Consider the following 19,722-nt stretch of genomic DNA (forward strand, 5'->3'; position numbering starts at 1 on the left):
ACTTGGCCCCAATTGCCCTGCCTTTCCCCCTGCAAAAAAAAAAAAAAAAAAAAAAAATATATATATATATATACACACACACACACATATATATATGTACATACATATATATACACACACATACTCATACACATGTATTTGTGTATATATGTATATACACATATACATATATATATACACACACATATATACACATATGTATACATATATTGTTTTTGGTGTTTTTTTTAAATGAGGGGCTGGAGCAGAATTTATTATGCCTTAGGCAAATTTTTAAAATGTTGGAGCAGCAATCATGATCTTAGACAAAGCAACAAGAAAGATAGACATGGTTAAATGAGATAAGCAGGGAGACTACATTATGCTTAAAGGCACCATAGATATTAAAATACATCAATACCTAATATATATGTACCAAAGAGTATAGCATCAAAATACTTAAAGGGAAAATTAATTAAATTACAGGGAGAAATAGATAGCACATAAGATAGTTGGAGACTTCAACGTACCCCTTTCAGACCAAAAAAACCCAACAACAAATCTTTTAAAAAACAGCAGTAAATAAAAAGAAGTTAAGGACCTGAATAGTTAGATATGATAAACCTCTGGTGATTGCTGAATGGGAACATAAAGGAACATGCATATTTCTCCATGTATACATATATTGTTAACTCTTTCAATATCATTAGTTTCCTATGTGATCCTAATTATTTTAAGTTATTCATTTAAAAACATTATTCTGAGAAGGGGCTCATAGGCTTCATCAGACTACCAAAGAGGATCATAACACAAAAAAGGTGAAAAACCCTTGATCTACAGGAAATACTTTTTACATTTAGACTCTGTGCTGGACATTTTCAATGGTAGTGGCAAGTATCTTTGGCAAGCATACATCTACCTGTTTTATGCCTTGCTGGATATGAATAATTATTAGGTAATTATACAAAGTCATCTCTGTTATATCTATCAAGGAATCTTGAGTGATTTTGAATTTTCAATCAATTTTAATAAATAAATGCTTAAATTAATAATTAGTGTTTAATACATGTTTATCAACTGACAATTTTATGACTGTATAGAAGTGATGGCTCAACTATAAAATATATAATTTGTGAAAAACTGTTCATTCCCTTCTGAGTCCTTCATCAAGGATGTTCTCCATGTGTAAATCATTATAAGGGTTCAATATTGGGAGAATAGGCATGCGGTTTTATAATTATTGATTTTTTCTTGGTATCTTTTTTTTGGTTAATGAAATTTCAGATTTATTTCAAGCTTTATCTATCTTCCCCTATTCTAGATATCTTGACTCCAGTGTAGACCATCTCCATATCTGTGTGTGTGTGTGTGTGTGTGTGTGTGTATTATGTTTGGTGTATTTTACACCGTGTTTCATTATCTGGCTAGCAGCTGTTGTGGGGGTGAAGAGACCAACACGAGCCCAACAACAAGCACGCTACCAGCATGCTGCAAAAGCCCAGGTTCTTTTGGTCTGCTTTACTAAGGAAAGCAACATTAAGGGGTTGACAAGTTTACTTTAATTCAGCATACAAATACCATTCACTTAGTTCAGGGGAAAAAAGCCAGGACCCTGAACTTTGATGCAAATACAAACAAATTACAAACATCGACAGACAGACCAAATACAATTCATAGTTACCAACATCTAGGTTCAGTCCGGGAGCTCATAACAAGGGCTGACCCAGAGTCATGTGCACCACCACTGCTGTGGGTAAGAGCTCCGAAAATGAGAAAGCCAACCCCTAGTTTTATATCTTTTTCAGGATCAAGGGTGAGTCACACATGCGACTCACCCATGTGACCTAGAATCCTCACAAAGAGGTGCCTTAAACCCATGTGGTCTAAAAGCCTCTGATGTCCTAAACATGTCACTCAAACTCATGTGTAAACTAGGCCCTCCCCTGAGGCAAGGAGGTCACCAAGGACTCCCAAATCTAATCAAGGAAACAAAGGCCAAACTCTTCAAGGGCACTTGGTTGAACTGAGTGCTAAGAGCCCATTTTGTTTGCCAACACACACACACTCTTCCCATCTTTGCTTTCTTTAGTACCATTCCTACATCCTTGTGCCTCCTACCAGGACTTTTGATGTTAGAGTTCCACTATTATGGATAAAGAATTTATAAAAATTTTTATGGATGGTTTTCATCTTTTATATGTTTTTGTCCTCCTTCCAGTTTCATTCTTAAATGCCCTTAGTCAGTTAATAAATCTTTATTAAGTGCTATTGTGTGCTAGGCACTGTGCTAAGCACTGGGGATACAAAGAAGGGTGAAAGACACTTGAGGCTCTCAAGGCACTCCCAGTCTAATGGAGAAGACAATATGTAAATAACTACATACAAACAAGCTGCATACAGGATGAATTGGAAATCAACAGCTGATATACACTAGAATTAAGAGGGATAGAATTAACAGGCTCCCCCATAGAAAGTAAGATTTTTGCTAGGACCTGAAGGAAACCAGGGAAGTCAGAGGACAGAGATAGGGAGGGAAAAGTGTTACGGGCTGAGTTAGAGCTGAGCCCTGCTCTCCTCAGACCTCCAGGCCAAGGGGCCTGCTGAGATAGACTCAGGGCTTTGGGATGTGGGTGGAGCCAGGAGGAGGGGTCTCGCCTTTGTTGCCTCCCTGGCAATTCCAGGTCGGACCTGCCTGACCACGTGGAACTTCCGGCCCTCTGGCAGAGCATGTGGAACTTGGACCACGTGGAGTTTCCGGTCTTTGCCTGGACTGCCTGCCCGCAGGGAGCTTTGGGTAGTGTGGGAGGAGAGTAGGCGGAGTCAGGGTGGTCCTAGGACCCAGGTGGATTAGCTTTACCTGTCTTTCATCCACGTAACCAAAGAATGTACCTACGTCACTAAAGGTATAAATGTGCTGCTTGCTGAAATAATAAACGGAGTCATTCACCATCTTGTTCGGCTCCCGCCCCGTACATTGTCCGCGAGATCAGGCCCTTTGCTTAGGCAGAGGCCTGGGGCTTGGGGGGAACCCCGAGCGTAGTCACGAGGCTTCGGAAGTCCGTGACAGAAAAGAATGACCTGGCTTAGTTGGGTTTCTCAACAAATATTTGTAAGCTTCCTTTTCCCTCTACTGTTTCTCAGTGTTTAATGAGGTGAAATTGTTCTTAATCTTTCACCACCTTTCTAATTACAAATTAATTTATATTCTAAACTGGTGTTGATTTTGGCTGCCATATCCCTCCACCTGGGCAGGACATTACCCGAGGCTATTTCTATGTTTGTTTGGTTTCTTTGTCATAGTGACTGATTTTCATACTTAAGAAATGGTCTCTATCAATGTCTGCTCTTTTATCCATTTCCTAGTTTTTGATGTCAGTAACTAGGTCATGTTGGAGTTGCCTCAATTGTGCTACATATCTTCTTGTGTTTATTCTTTCTTCTAATTTGGTATTGATTTTGAGTTTTACTTTACTGGTAGTGACTATATGTAAAAAGCTGACTTAAAATGACTCCCACGTTGCCAGTCAGTCATTTGCAGTCTGGTAATAATAATAATAGCTAGCATTCATATAGTATTTTAAAGTTTGTAAAACATCTCATTTTATCCTGCCAACCATCCTGGGCAATAGGTGATATATTATTCCCATTTTACAGATAAGGAAATAGAGGCTAAATGACTTGCTCGGGGTCACACAGGTAGCATATATTTAAGCTGGATTTGAATTCAGGTCTTCCTAACTCTAGGTCCAACACTATCCATCAACCAAATAGCATCCTGATAAAGTGTAATCAATTTACATGAAACCAATCCAAATAAGCATTTATTAAGTACTTATTATGTGCAATTAGGTGGTGCGGTGGATAGAATGCCTGGCCTGGAGTCAGGAAGACTCATCTTTGTGAGTTCAGACACTTACTGGCTGTGGGACCCTGGTAAGGATGGACAATGGGCAACTGATTTATCCTGCTAGTGTCGTAAGTTGCGAAGACCAGCCCTGGTGGAGGGAGTTTCCTATACTGTACCTATGAAATCACAGGTCCAGTCTGCCCCCATATCTTTCTACTGACATATAGACTCCCCCAATTGAAGGTAAGCTTTTTTTATTTTGAGGGGGGAAAGGCAGGGAAATTGCGGTTAAGTGACTTGTCCAAGGTCACACAGCTAGGGTGTCAAGTGTCTGAGGCTGGATTTGAACTCAAGTCCTCCTGACTCCAGGGCCAGGTGCTCCACTCAGTGCCCCAACTAGCTGCCCCTGACCGTAGGCTTCATGAGGGCAAGATGGGCTCCATTTTTGCCTTGGCATCCCTAGATCCCAGCATAGAAGGCTACGGAACAGGAACTGGACCCAGAACACAGTAGTGCTTAATAAATGCTTCCTGATTGGACCGAATTCCATTTCACAACCTTTTATTCTTAGCTCCTGGGGTAGGGAAGCCTGCTAATCCAAGCCTAGGTGTTACTCACACAATCGCATATGGCAGCCCAGCTTCCTCCGCCCGCCACGTGCTTCCCCTCCAGTGCCCCCTAGCGGTCCCCTGTGGCCACTTCGTTTTTTACCTCTTTCATTCCCGGGCTCCGGGGAGCTGGGCCTCAGCTCTCGCGAGAGCTGCCGCTCTGCCCTTCGGTTCGGGACCACTAAGCCTCGCGAGAGCGGCGTGGCCACTCAGCCTGCGGCACAAGATGGCGGCGCGCTGGTCGCGTCGCGCTTGCGTTCGTTACTAGGGGTGGCGGGCGCCCGTAGAGGCTGCGGCGGCATATTGGAGCGAGTGACCGGGGTAGGTTACAGCTGGAGCCCGGGGATGAGCGGGCCGAGCGCCGTGCCGCCGCCGACGCTGCTGAAGCGTCCCCTCAGAGGCCTGCGGGGCCGAGGCTGGCTGCGGGGCAGAGGCCCGGCCTGAGGCAGCCGGACGGGCCCCGGAGTGGGGCGCGGAGCCTGGGGGGCGGGGGTCTGGCCCCGGAGCCGCCGCAGGAGAGGGCGGGCGAAAGGGAAGGCGAGAGTGATGGTCGGGGCGGGAGAGAGACGCGGGCGGCCCAGCCCGGCCAAGGGATCGAGGCAAGGCCGGCCTAGGACCTGGATTCAAATCCTGCCCCTTGCCCTGATTCCCCGGGTGACCTTGGGCAAGTCACCCGAGCTCTCAGTTTTCCCGGGTGTAGAACGAGCGCGTCGGACCGAGAGACCTAGAAGGCGCCTCTCACCGAGGACCAAACATCCAGAGTTCCAATGTTTTAGTAACTTACGGACGCTATTGACGCTGTTGGTTTTAATGAATTGCTTTTTTTCTCCTTGTTTGGGAATAATAAGGGATCTAACGAGGGGAAAGTATGTACGTGCTCAGAAATCAAGGTGAGGCAAAAGAAAATATGGCGATTAAAAACTTAAAATTCCCGAATTTGTTCACTTGAAACATGATTTTAAGTGTCTTACTAAGACAACTTGCATTGGGCGAAAAGCATGTGGTTAGAGGATCAGGGAACCTGGTTTCTAATGTGCTGTTGTCCCTCCGTGCCTTTGAGCAAGCCCCTTTGTCTCTCTGCGCCTTAGTTTCCTCACCTGTAAAATGAGGGGGGTGAAGGTTTCATCCAGTTCTTCCGTGATTTCGACATGTGCCCCGTTATTTTGTGAGCCCTCCTCTTCCGAGGGTCCGTGTGTCTCACTATCACTGCGTATTTAGTGTCTCTGGATAGAATGACTGGGGAAGAATCAGGTGGAGCATCCCATGAAACCTGTAAATGACCAATTTCTCCAAAGAGCTGCGTTTGTACTTAGATGAATCGCTTTGGTGAGCGTATCAGCTCAGTGGGTTGTTAAGAAAGTGTGGAATTGACAGAGTTGTTACTTTGTAAGATGTTGACACAAGGCATTGCTTACGAGAAATGATTAAATGAGCTTTTTGATTTTAGTCTTCATTTTGGAATTTACATTTAAGTGAAAAGTGCCTATAGAATTTGAAGACAGTATGTATAAATGGAGAAGAAAATGTTTGCTGCAAAATTAACCTGGAAAAAAAAAACTCTCTTGGAGAGTGGAGGGGGCGGGAGGGAAGAGGGGAGCAGGAACCAGTTGTGAATTTTAAGGTACCTGACATAGGTGTCTACCTACTTTATTGTATGTGGATTTTCTTTAAAGCCATGATATGCTAATTGCTATAGTTCTTTTAATAGTTCAAGGAACATCGATCAGATGCCCACTATGTGCAGGGCATTATAGTAGACACTAAGAAATATGCCATTATGGCATGATCCCTGTCTTTTGGGAGTTTATATTCTAGTAGGGTTTATGTCACATACAGAAATAATATACACAGTAGGGGAGAAGGGACTGTGATTCAGCTATAAGGAACTTCTGGATGAGGGAACTACTAATTCAGATCAACATCTTCTCTGCTTTTGTGGTGTTAGAAAATTTCCTGGAGCAACTCTCCTTATTAAAGCAGGGTCCAGGGATCCTTAGGGTTCCCTGAGACCCTTTCAGGGGTTAAAGTGATGAAGTTAAAACAATTTTCATAATAATACTAAGGCATTTTAATTTTAGTATGGTAAATACTAGTAGCTGTAGACCCTGTCAACAAAGCTCTTTGAGGCCTTCAGTAATTTTTGAGAGTGTGAAGGGGTCCTGAGACCAAAAAGTGTAAGAACCCAGACCAAGAACTTTGCTTAGATTAAGTGACTTGTCTAGGATCTCACAGATAGGTCAGTTAGGCTCTGATCCTTTATCCACTGCACTGCCTCTCAGTACACACTAATAATTGGTAAAAGGAGAAGAGCAATGCAGGTGCCAATTTTTTTTTTTTTTGAGATGTGGGCTTGGAAAGGGCATCACTGAGTTGGGGAGATGGGGAAGATTGTATGAGGAAGATCAAATTTGGTCTGGCCTTAAAAAGATGAGCTGGATGGCAGCAAGTAGAATGGTAATGCCTGTTCTCAGCTGGTAGAAATTAAAGTGAAGCGAGTTTCATGGTCTATTTTTGAGTCCTTTTAGGCCACATTAGCACCAGCCTAGGAAAGGTGTACTAAAATTTATAGTGGTTGGACAAGAAAACGCTACTTTGGGATAGTCAATCTTTTTCAAAAAATCCTTCCTTTTTTACTTTGATTAATTTTATACAGTATCCCTCATGTACCCATTTGCATGGTCTGCTTAAAAGAAATCTTCCTGGCATTCTCACTACTCTTCAAACAATCTCCATATTTAATGGGTTTATACACTATTTCTTCTGTGTTGAATTTTGTATTTCTCTATCCTCTTTTGTTTTTCCATCTTTTTCTTTGTCATGAGTTCCACTCTATCCCTTCTCTCCTCCCAATGCAGACAAGCCAGATTAAAATGTAGTTAAGAAATATTTATAGATAATATTTCATTTAAAAACTGAGTCCATATGTGGCCTTCAGGGATATTTACTTTCATATTGGTAGTTCTCATTTCTCTTTGAGCTTGACACTCCTGCTCTTGATGACCCTTTCCATCAGATAGTATTGGCAGTAACAATCTTCCTGTCAGGGGTTGAAACTAAGGAGAGCAGGGCCAGGGGCCAGGAGGTATCCATCCCTCTTTGAGAGGGAGGGGATGGAACTGAAATTGAACAAGAGGGACCAGCCTGCTAGGGCACAGTCCCAAGTCTCTATAGAGAACAACAGAGGGAAAATGCTGCCCCCACCCAAAAGAAAAGATTGAGGTGAAATCACACAGTGATTGTGGAAAAAAGAAATGCTGCATTTACAAAAATCATTATAAGTCCACACTTATAAGGACTTGAACTATTGCAGATAGCTGAAGGACTAAAGTGATGTAAAAGGTGGGGGGGGTGGGGGAGGAGGGGAACCATCTTGAAAAACAGTACTGTTTCTAGTAGCTGAAATCGGTAGCTGAAAATATTTACCTTGTTATTAGTAATTATCTTTTAATATCTCAAGAAAGTCTCTTTGTGAGAGGAAGTATCTTATACAACTTTCTCCCAGCTGGAGATATGAAAACCTGAAAAAGAAAAATTTAAGGAGAAACCTTTAGTTTTTTTTTGTTTAAATCTGACCCCAAGTCATTTATTCTGCCTCTTTTTCCTCAACTGTAAAATGAAAATAATGATAGAATCTGTCTCCCAGGATTATTTGAGGATCCAGTGAGATAATATTTATAACATATTCTATTAAAGATAATTATTTATATTTATAAATATTTATAAAGCACATTGCCTGACATACATTAGACACTTAATAAATGCTTACTCCCTTCCCTCCTGATTTTTTGGAAGGGAGCTCCCAAAATACCAACTTTCAAATTTCCTTGACCACCTCTAGTCCTGGAATAGAGGCAGGAGCAATGTTTAGATCCACTTCCACCTAACTCTTAGATTAGTGAGAAAGCGTTTTTGGAATTTTGACTTGACTATGTTCATGGTTTTATGACTTTCTCCTGAGAATTCTAGGTTGTACGTATTTTTCCCTATTTGAAATAAATTGAAGAATTTTTATTTTGTCATAATATAGATTTCTTCAACCCTTTGAGACAGTTGGAGACACCTGGGGTATAGTGAAACCAGAGTTGGGAACCACTTGTTCTCTACCTTATCAGTTGATTCCAGGAAGATGACCTGCATCTCACCATAACACTTAGGAATACATGTGATACTGAATCTTATCCTGTAAATTGACATTCCAAAAAAGGTAGCTGTCCCTTTACTTGTTTTAAAAGATGATACACTTATATTTTAAAATTTAATTTTTAGTTTTTGATTTGATCAACAAAGATATAATGGGATTAAATATTAACTATTTTAATAACTTGTTCTCTGTTTTACTAAATGTTACTATTTTATTCTTTTAGGATGGCTTTGAATAAATCAATGCATGCAAGAAACAGGTACAAGGATAAGCCTCCTGACTTTGCATATCTGGCATCCAAGTACCCAGATTTTAAGCAGCACGTCCAGATAAATCTGACTGGAAGAGTGAGGTAGGTCAGGAGGCCAACAAGGTTTATTTGATTTATATGGGATCCTGGTGATACATAATTCAGATATGGTATACATTGGAGATGAGGAGACATTATGGGTATGTACCAAGGCCATCATGTATATGATTGGAAGGGAGGGAGCATCCAGGATCGTTTCTCGGGGAGAAGAGGTTGGCTGAAGCTGGAGATGTGTGTTTTAGAACATCCTGTATCATAGTAGTAGACATTGCACAAGAAGATCCTACTCCTCTCTCTTTTTATCTGCAAGCTAAATGGGAACATCAGGAACTACTGCTTTTTGTCCCTGGTAGCTATGTAGTGATTAGAAATGTGAGGCTTTCACGCCTGTGGGTGGAATCCTGGGGGTGGTGGTGGCAGTGGCTGCTGCTGTAGGAGAGGTGTGGTGCTGTTGTTTCTGGTGGTGGTAGGGGAGGGAGAAATGACATCTATGGAAGATTCAGCTACCCAGTCCGCTTGTTCCTCATAGCAATAGTAGTTTCTCTTTCCTCTCCCTCTATATTATGAGACATCGGGGAGTCTGGGAGCTGAATTGGCACTTTCCTAGGAGGATGACCATTGTGCTTTTTCTCCAAGGGACTGGTAAAGGAAAAACTAGGGATTTCCTAAAGTTCGCCTCGAGGTTGTGGAATTTAGGAATAGGGACAAGACTGCCTCATTCCCTCTCCATCTCACTTGTCCATTCACAGTTTGGAGGACTCTACATGTTCCAAAAAACCCAGATATATAAAATGTCAATGGTCTTTGTAGAGGGGTGAGTGGGTCTTCAGATGAACAGCACCAAGAACAAAGTTGTAAGAGTTTTGAGGCCACCCTGAAAGACAGCAGAGCTTAATGAAAAGTGTTTACTTTGTGGTCAGAAGAGAAGTGGGTCAGAATCCTATCTTGGACACCATGTGACTAACAGGTCTCTTGATCCCCTGGGTCTCAGGCTCCCCCAATGGTAAAAATGGGGGAACTTCTTTATTGTGAAAAGCAGATTCGACAATGAATGGAAAGTATTTTGTAAATCCTAAAGCATATTATAAATGTCAGCATTTTTTTCCTTTGGCCTTCTCACCTTTGCATGTTTTCTTTTCTAGGCATTGAGATAAGGAGAATGGAGGGAAATCTCATTTATATCCTAGCTTTTTCTTTATCGGTCTTTCAGGAAAACCTAGATCCTTTGTTTTTCTTAAATTCACCTAGATTCAATGCTGTCACCAACCATATGTTCACAATTCTCAGGAGATTATTTCATTTGGTTCAGTTCAAATGTTTATTAAGTACTAAGAATAGAATGTCCTTGAGTGTAGGTATTATTTTCTTTTTTGTTTTCCTAATACCGAGTAGTGCATATAGTAGGCACTTTATAAATTCTGATTGATTAATTTCCTCAGGGGCAGTCAAGTCTTTAAAGCACCATTCTGACTCCTGCCTTTATGAAGTTAAGATATTATCTCCATTTTCCAGATCAGGGTTTTGAAACTCCGAATAGAGGAGAAAAGGGGGTGTGGGGAATGACTAAGGCATGAGAAGGAAGGGAGTCTGGCGTGTGTGGTGCTATGAGACATGACCAAAGAGTCAGCAGCAGGTGGACTAGTGATTGATTGTTCATGCCCAAGCTAAGCATCCATGGCAGGTTAGCAACGATGAAACTATTCTGTTCTTAGCTGGAGGAGAATGGATATGAGAAAGCAAGTTGGGACGCTGAGGTCTGGGTACAGAGGTGACCAGGTGACTGCCCATGGGTGTGAACCTGGGATTGTAGGGAAGGTCCTCCAAGTTAGCCCACTGCCTTGTGCTGAAAATACCATCACTAAAGTGAGTGATGCAGCTCTTGTGAGTTAGAAACTGAGGTCTAGAGATGTAGGCCATCTATCCAGTTTGTATCAAAGCTAAAATTAGAACTTGGCACCAGTACATGCACATACTACCTCCAGAATGGCAATTCATTAGCCACCTTATCTGAAGGTAGTACTACCATTTCACCCTTGGTAGGAAATCTGCCCACCCCTGCAGTCGACATTCTTGCCTGGTTACTCTTGAGAGTATGCGTTTGTCTCTCCTATCCTAGTCAATATTTTGCATTCTATCTATTGACTAGAAAGAAGGTGCATAAGTTATCCAAGCCAGTAATGAACTTGGTCTTTTGGGCCAAGTACTGGGCTAGAAGCTTGGAATACAAAGACAAAAATGAAACAACTCCTGACATCTCTAAGCTTAATCAGCAGCATTGATGCTGTACAAGTAGGACACGAACACCTGTCCTGGTATTCTTCAGTGGACCATCTACCATGACATCAGCTAGCCCACGGAAGCACTGACAGATAGGTAAAGAGAATTTTTTATTTTCCCTGAGTTTGTTTCCTACCTCTTACATTTCCATCTGTGATGTATATAGAGACTACAGAGTCAATCCACAATTGAGTCCCTTGAATTTCAGTAGCTCAAACTGTGGCTTTCTGTGAGGCGTGAGATGGAATCCCATCAGCCATGCATGATCTGTTTCATTCTTTTGATTGTTCCCCTCTATGTCCTCAGGTGCTCATGGTTATTGTTGATAATAGTGTCACGACTGGGGTGACTTCTGTATCATCTTGATAAGCAGTTTCATTTCTGTGGTGGAGTGAGGTTGACTATTTTGAGCTTTTCCTGTTTTGATGGAGAGGTCAGAGGGGCTAATGTGAACTATCAGAGTCTGCTGTGGTGATGGTGAGGACTGGAGCAAAGGGTTGGAGTACATGGGGTGGAACTTTAGCCAGAGGGAAAGGGACTGAGGATGGCTCTGTGTGTGTGTGTGTGTATGTGTATACATGCGTGCACACCTGGGAGGTGGTATTAAGATCAATAGCTCATTTCTAATATTCCAGCCTCTTCCCTGCCCCTGCTCCTGCTCTGGTCCTGGGAAAAATGACCTATTCCTAACTTAGCTTGTTTTCATTATTTACTAAAATGTTATGAGCAGCTTTTGTTTTTATATCACCTTTATTTCCAGATATATTCACCCTCCTCTGCCATTGAGCAGTCCTTTATAACAAGAAATAAAGACAGAAAGGAAAAGAGAAAAGAGTGTAGTTTAGCAAAAATAATAATGTCCGATGAGACTGACAGTGCTTACAGCATTTCACAGGCTCAGCAGCCCTCTGCGAAGGCAGCAGGGAGGGCACTGGCTTTCTCTATGGAATTAGCTTGGCTATCATAATAATCCACCATTCAAGGCTTTGGTTGTTGTTTTTTTTTTTTACGTGGTTGTCACAGTCTTACTGTTTTCCTTGTCCTGCTTCTTCTACTCTGCATCAGTTCATATAAGACTTCTTAATCTTCTTTGAATTTTGAGACTTCTGTTCCTTTATATTCACTTACTGCTTTGTTTAACCATTCCCCAGTTGGTGCACCCCTACTTTGTGTCCAGTATTCTTCTACCACAAAAAATGGTTTTATAAATAATTTTGGTATAAGTGGGACTTTTTTTTAACCTTCATGGAGAGAGAGAGAGAGAGAGAGAGAGAGAGAGAGAGAGAGAGTGTGTGTGTGTACACACATAGATACACACATGTGTATGTATAGCATATATTCAAAGGGAATGAACATGTTAGTCACTTCTTGAGCATAACTCCAAATTATTTTCTGGAATGGTTGTACTAATTCTTAGCTCCACCAAGAGTATTTTAGTTTGCCTATCTTTCCCCGGTCCCTGCAATGTTTATTTCTACCTTTTATTGTCCTTGACACCTTGCTGGGTGTGAAGTAAAACTCAGAGTTGTTTTGGTTTATATTTCTCTTCTTAGTGATTTGGAGCAGTCTTTCATATGGTTGTTAGTAGTTTGCAGTTCTTCTTTTGAGAATTGTTGTTTGCTTTAACCACTATCCATTAGGGAATGATTCTTGTTCCAACGTAGGTGTGTTAATTTCTTAGATCTTTAATATCAGGCCCTTATCTGAGACATTAAATGCAAAGGATTTTTATTCCTTAATTATCAACTTCCTTCATCCTGAATATATTGATTTTGTTCTTGCAAGTGCTTTTCAACCTCTTATAATTGAAATTATTATATCTTCTGTGTTTGCCTTGAACTCTTGTTTGATTAAGAACTATCCCCCTAGACATAGCTGTGAAAAGTACCTGATCTAGTTCTCTTCCAATTTTTTTTATTGGTGTAGTAAATGATTTGGATCCCAATTCAGTTCAGATCCTTAGGTGGTTTTTTTTTCTGGCCATTTCTTTGACTTTCACAAATTGCCCTTTTGCACAGATTTGCAAAGGCAGAATGACTTTTGAGATGTGTGTGGGAACAGTTAGGATAATATGTATGCCTTTTAAATTGTAGACACCTGGCTTATGGCCATAAGTAAAACTTGGATATGGTCTTACTTTTCCTATGATGGAGAAAGGACTGAGAGTTTGCAGTTGGCTTTCAGCTCCTGCCGGTGCCCTGGGCTTTGATATTTGGGCAGCTTAGAAGATTCCCCAAGTTGGCTGGTTTGTGCTTCTCTAGATCTTAACTATTTGGAGGTGTTCTTCCTTTGACAGTCCAATGTATTTTGCTTCTGATTAAAGGAATTCTGATGTCAGTAGGATGGTAAGAAATACTTTCACCTCACAGATTTATTTAGATCAAAGCAATCAATGGTTTTTCCAAGACTGAAAGAAAAAAAAAGTAAACGAACATTTCTAGATTTTTCAGCTGCTTAATTTTCAGATCGAAAAAATTAGACCGTATGGCTTAGAATATACCACACAATTAAAACCTTTAACATTGGAATGTGTTACTTTGAACTACAAGAAAAATAATGTATTTTGAACAATTTTTCTTACACTCATTCACTTTTCCTTTTGGGAATGCTCCTTTTCCAAGGCTTTCTGGGAATAAAAAAACACAACAGAGACATCTGATGTGAATCATTGATTCTATAGGAACTTTTTATATTCCTTCTCTAACCTGCTTTGCTGACATAGGTGATGGACTGAGGTTTCAGCTTTATTCATTACCTTCAGCTTTAAAGGTAGCTGCATATTGAGTAGTTCAGAGAAACAGAATTATTCCAAAAACAAAATCACTTCATCTGCATTTATCTCTGTTCATGGAATTCACCATCCCTCATTACTTAGCCCCGAGGCTCTAGAAACAGTTTTGATTTCTTTTCCTTTTACCTTCCACATTTAGTCAGTTGCTACGTCTTTCAGATTCTCACTTTACACTCATCTTGTCTTTTCTGTTCCCCTGCTATATCTGAGTTCAGGACTGGGGCCCTTTACACCTGGGTTACTGGAATCATCTCCTAACTCATTAGAGTCTTCTGGTATCTGTCCAACAGAACAAGATTAATCTTCCTGAAGCATAGTTTTCTTTATGTCGCATCCCAGCTCAAAATTTTTTTTAATTGATTCCTGAATGCTTACTGAATGCAATTCAGCCTGGTATTTAAGGATTTCCACGTCCCTAGTCTTCCTTTCTAGCCTTATCTCTACTTGTCTATGTCCCTCTGCTCCTCTAAAATCATCTTATTCATTGTTCTCTAAATACACTCAGTACTTTTCCATGTCTTATTCCTATTACCTTTAATCCCCTTCACCACCTTCTCTGCCTTTTGAAAGCCTCCCTTTTGGGGCGGAGCCAAGATGGTGGCTGGAAAGCAGGGACTTGCATGAGCTCCCTGCCGAGTCCCTCCAAAAACCTATAAAAAATGGCTCTGAGCTCTCAGAACTGCAAGAGGAGAGGACACAGTATCCGGGGCGGAGCCAACACGGCAGCTGGAAAGCAGGGACTAGCGTGAGCTCCCTGCCGAGTCCCTCCAAAAACCTATAAAAAATGGCTCTGAACCAATTCTAGAACTGCAGAACCCACAAAATAGCAGAGGGGAGCAGGGCTGTAGCCCAGGACAGCCTGGATGGTCTCTGGGTGAAGTCTATCCCACATGGAGCTGGGAGCGGAGCAGAGCAGAGCCCAGCATGGGCGGCGAGGGCCAACCAGACCAGGACCCAGCGGAGCATGCCATAGCGCCCAGAATCAGTGAGCTGCAGCAGTTACCAGAATTCTCAACCCACAACACCAAAGACAACAGAGAAGGTTAGTGGGAAAAGCTGCGGGAATGGAAGGAGTTTGAGGTTTGGCTACCACCCTGGGGGCAGCAGAGGTGGGGCACCTACAGAACTACAGCTGCAGTTGCTTCCAGCCCCAGGCTTACTTGGTGGGAGGAATTAAGTGGCGGATCAGAGCAGGAGTGAAGAGCCTGCTGAAGATCTAAGTCCAGTCCAGGTTGGGGGTTCTTGGGGAAGGAGTGCTGGTGTGGCAGAGCTGGCTCATCCCCCAAGCTTGGAACATAGTTCTCTTAACTCTGCAAGCTGTCATACCCCGACAAAAAACTCAGGGGTCAAGTTAGTTGGCTGGGAACATGACCAGGCAGCAAAAACGCATCCAGATTCAGTCTCAGACATTGGAATTTTTCTTTGGTGACAAAGAAGACCAAGACATACAGCCAGAAGAAGTCAACAAAGTCAAAGAGCCTACAACAAAAGCCTCCAAGAAAAACATGAACTGGTCTCAGGCCATGGAAGAGCTCAAAAAGGATTTGGAAAAGCAAGTTAGAGAAGTAGAGGAAAAATTGGGAAGAGAAATGAAAAGGATGCGAGACAACCATGAGAAACAAGTCAATGACTTGCTAAAGGAGACCCAAAAAAATACTGAAAAATTAACTGAAGAAAACAACACCTTAAAAAAAAGACTAACTCAAATGGCAAAAGAGCTCCAAAAAGCCAAAGAGGAGAAGAATGCCTTGAAAGGCAAAATTAGCCAAATGGAAAAGGAGGTCCAAAAGACCACTGAAGAAAATACTACCTTAAAAATTAGATTGGAGCAAGTGGAAGCTAGTGACTTTATGAGAAATCGAGATATTATAAAACAGAACCAAAGGAATGAAAAAATGGAAGACAATGTGAAATATCTCATTGGAAAAACCACGACCTGGAAAATAGATCCAGGAGAGATAATTTTAAAATTATTGGACTACCTGAAAGTCATGATCAAAAAAAGAGCCTAGATATCATCTTTCAAGAAATTATCAAGGAGAACTGCCCTGATATTCTAGAGCCAGAGGGTAAAATAGAAATTGAAAGAATCCACTGATCACCTTCTCAAAAAGATCCCAAAAAGAAAACTCCTAGGAATATTGTTGCCAAATTCCAGAGCTCCCAGATCAAGGAGAAAATATTGCAAGCAGCCAGAAAGAAACAATTTGAGTATTGTGGAAAAACAATCAGGACAACACAGGATCTAGCAGCTTCCACATTAAGGGATTGAAGGGCTTGGAATATGATATTCCGGAGGTCAGTGGAGCTAGGATTAAAACCAAGAATCACCTACCCAGCAAAACTGAGTATCATGCTCCAAGGCAAAATATGGATTTTCAATAAAATAGAGGACTTTCAAGCTTTCTCAGTGAAAAGACCAGAGCTGAATAGAAAATTTGACTTTCAAACACAAGAATCAAGAGAAGCATGAAAAGGTAAACAAGAAAGAGAAATCATAAGGGACTTAACTAAAGTTGAACTGTTTTGTTTACATTCCTACATGGAAAGATGATGTGTATGATTCATGAGACCTCAGTATCAGAGCAGCTGAAAGGAATAAGCACATATATACATACGTGTGTGTGTGTGTATACATATGTGTATGTAGGTGTATGTATATATATATATATAGACAGGGCACAGGGTGAGTTGAATACAAAGGGATAATATCTAAAAAAATAAAATAAAATTAAAGGATAAGAGAGGAATATATTGAGAGAGGGAGAAAGGGAGAGATAGAATGGGGTAAATTATCTCTCATAAAAGTGGCAAGAAAAAGCAGTTCTATAGGAAGGGAAGAGGGGGCAGGTGAGGGGGAATGAGTGAATCTTGCTCTCATCGGATTTGACCTGAGGAGGGAATACCATACACACTCAATTGGGTGTCTTACCCCACAGGAAAGAAGGAGGAAGAAGATAAAAAAGGGGGAGACGATAGAAGGGAGGGCAGACAGGGGGAGGAGGTAATCAAAAACAAACACTTTTGAAAAGGGACAGGGTCAAGGGAGAAAATTCAGTAAAGGGGGATAAGTTAGGAAGGAACAAAACATAGTCTTTCACAACATGAGTATTATGGAAGGGTTTTACATAATGATAAGCATGTGGCCTATGTTGAATTGCTTGCCTTCTTAGGGAGGATGGACGGGGAGGGAAGAAGGGAGAGAATTTGGAACTCAAAGTTTTAAAAACAGACATTCAAAAACAAACAAAAATAGTTTTTGCATGCAACTAGGAAATAAGATACACAGGCAATGGGGCGTAGAAATCTATCTTGCCTACAAGAGAAGAAGGGAAAGGGGGATGGGAGGGGAGTGGGGTGACAGAAGGGAGGGTTGACTGGGGAACGGGGCAACCAGAATATACACCATCTTGGAATGGGGGGGAGGGTAGAAATGGAGAGAAAATTTGTAATTCAAACTCTTGTGAAAATCAATGCTGAAAACTAAATATATTAAATAAATTAAATTTTAAAAAAAAGCCTCCCTTTCCTCAAAGGCCCACTTCAGCAGTTACATTTGTGATGAAGCCTTTCCTGATTTCTCTTGTGCCCCTAAATTGGATGTGATTGCTCCCTCCCCATCATAACACTTTTTCTTCATACCTCTCTTCTGGCACTTACAGTCTGCTCTGTGTCCTGCTTGTTTATGTACTTTATCTGATTTTACTACCAGATTGTAAGCTTTTTGAGGGAAGATACCTGTTTCTTTGTCATTGCTCTAACCTCTGTAGTGCTCAGCTCAGGACTTTGCGCATAGTAGGTGTAGGAAATATTTATTGAATTGAATCTATTGAAGATACTTTTTAACCTTCATGTCATTTGAATGAATATCCAACTGAAATACAAAAGCTTCGTAATATTGGAGCTTCCGCAGGAACAGTCTGTAAAACTGCTTTTTTTTTGAGAGAGAGAGAGAGATCCTGTTGTTTTGTTTCTTTAAATAAGCTACAAGCATTCCCCAGCACAATGTTCTGTGGTGTGTGCCATCTGGATCTGCTCAGATGACCTGCATAAATATTGGAGACTCTTTATGCATCTGGAAAGGGATAAGAAGCTTTCAGGTATGTGTAAGAAGAGGGACAGGGATGCGTGGAGCAGCTTGTAGGACTGAAGAGCAAGTGAAGAATGAGAAGTGGGCTATCCTGGATGGTAAGGTGGCTGAAGTGATTCTGTAAGACCAGACCTGAGTGGTAGGAAGACTGGAAATAAGCAGAAAGTATCTTTATGCTTTTTAGTTGCTGGAGTTTCCCCCTTTAACCTTCTTAAACACGTTTTGTAACTTTTGGAGCTAAACAATCCTTCTCAGGAAGTAATCCATGGGGCAAAATGGCATCTCCTGTCCCTGGCCCCATTCTACAAATGCTGCGCTGCCTGCGCCCACAGTACAAATTCATGACCTTGGTTCCCAAGAAAGGATAGGAAGAGGGACCGGGCACTTCACTGTGGCCCAGGCCCCACTGTGGGGGGAGAAGAATTCAGCCAATACTTTGTCCATGGTGATTTTAGAGAAGCCTTGCTTTAGCAAGGATTTTTGTCCAAAAGTTCAGTAATATATTGAATTAAACATAAACTAGGGCAAATAAAAAAATCCAAATTCGGTTACAGAATTGATCATAAGAGTTCTCTGACACTGTAGGCCTGTCAGTAGGAGTGCTAAGATGCTGCTAACCAAGATTGGCTCTTTCTCCTGTCATGAAGAATGTATTTAATTGTGCAAATCTTTATTAAATGCCTACCCTGTGGATAATCCTGTGCTGGAGATGCTGTGGAACTTTGATGGATGCATGGACTCGTGGATGTGGGGGCTCCTTTTACACTCCCCATGGCCCCATTGGGTCTGTGGGAATCTCATTCCTGTCCTTCCATAAATCCCCCATAGAAGACTTCCCCAGCAGTGGAGGCCTTTCCCCAGATCTTTGACTGTTTCTTGGCTAAGAATGCATGGCTCAGGTTGTCTGCCCAATGTTACCTGTCACTCACCGCATGCTCCCTATCTGGTGATACAGTTCCCGGATAGTTTTCTCCTTTACGCCATTCCTGATCGCAGACCATTCCAAGTAATTGGTTGCAGCCTAATATGCCTAGCATATTTAGCGTATCTGGCAGTCTTTCTATTGCCATTTAGACTACCTTCGAGTTGAATTATTTGGAGATTGTCGCATCTTGTTATTTGTAACCTTATGGCACTATTGGAATAATGTGTATTACAAGGTGGGTTTTTGTGGGGAGTAGCCACTTGGGATTATTCTAAGTGCTGCACAGTTTTCCAGACATAATTCCTGCCATGCTGGCAGTGAGGACTGGCCTGTGGTTTGTCATTGTTCACAACATTGTTCACTTCCTCAAGTCAAGTTGTCTCTGGGCCTCGGGCGAGCTGTGTGTGCCTGGAAGGGGGAGGAAGGGATGTGGGGAAAAGGGCAGCCCCTGTGGAACTCTGAATGGTGCTGGACAGCTTAGATACCAAGCTCATCTGGAGAACCTGCTGCCACTTTGGCTAAGGCACCCTAGATTGATTGAGCCTTCTCCCAGTACAAAGTTGGCAGGTTATTGGACTTTCCAGCCTTATGTACACCCACCATATATAGGATCCTGAGGTCAGAGCCCATCTCTTGTGACCTTTTACTTTAGGTGTGAGTCTGAGTCTCCTCATAGTACCCATTGACCAAATGTCTCAGAACCAACAATTAAAGAAAAAAATTATAGGTGCTTAACCGTGATTTCACAGGGAAG

The 19,722-nt window shown here is 41.7% G+C and overlaps 1 protein-coding gene across 2 annotated transcripts in view; it reads left to right on the forward strand.

Annotated features, from left to right (window-relative positions):
* Window positions 1-4,622: 4,622 nt before the first annotated feature.
* The window catches only part of METTL16 (methyltransferase like 16), a 46,799-nt gene continuing 31,699 nt past the window's right edge, over window positions 4,623-19,722 (forward strand). The window contains exons 1-3 of one of the 2 annotated variants that reach the window (XM_036767800.1): window positions 4,623-4,755; window positions 8,462-8,638; window positions 8,799-8,927. In XM_036767800.1, the coding sequence (XP_036623695.1) occupies window positions 8,800-8,927 (128 nt within the window). In that variant the 5' untranslated portion in view covers window positions 4,623-4,755; window positions 8,462-8,638; window position 8,799. The remainder of the gene's footprint in view (window positions 4,756-8,461; window positions 8,639-8,798; window positions 8,928-19,722) is intronic. The other variant, XM_036767801.1, reaches the window with a different exon arrangement.

Source organism: Trichosurus vulpecula, chromosome 7 (genome assembly GCF_011100635.1).
Source record: "Trichosurus vulpecula isolate mTriVul1 chromosome 7, mTriVul1.pri, whole genome shotgun sequence".
Classification (NCBI taxonomy): domain Eukaryota; kingdom Metazoa; phylum Chordata; class Mammalia; order Diprotodontia; family Phalangeridae; genus Trichosurus; species Trichosurus vulpecula.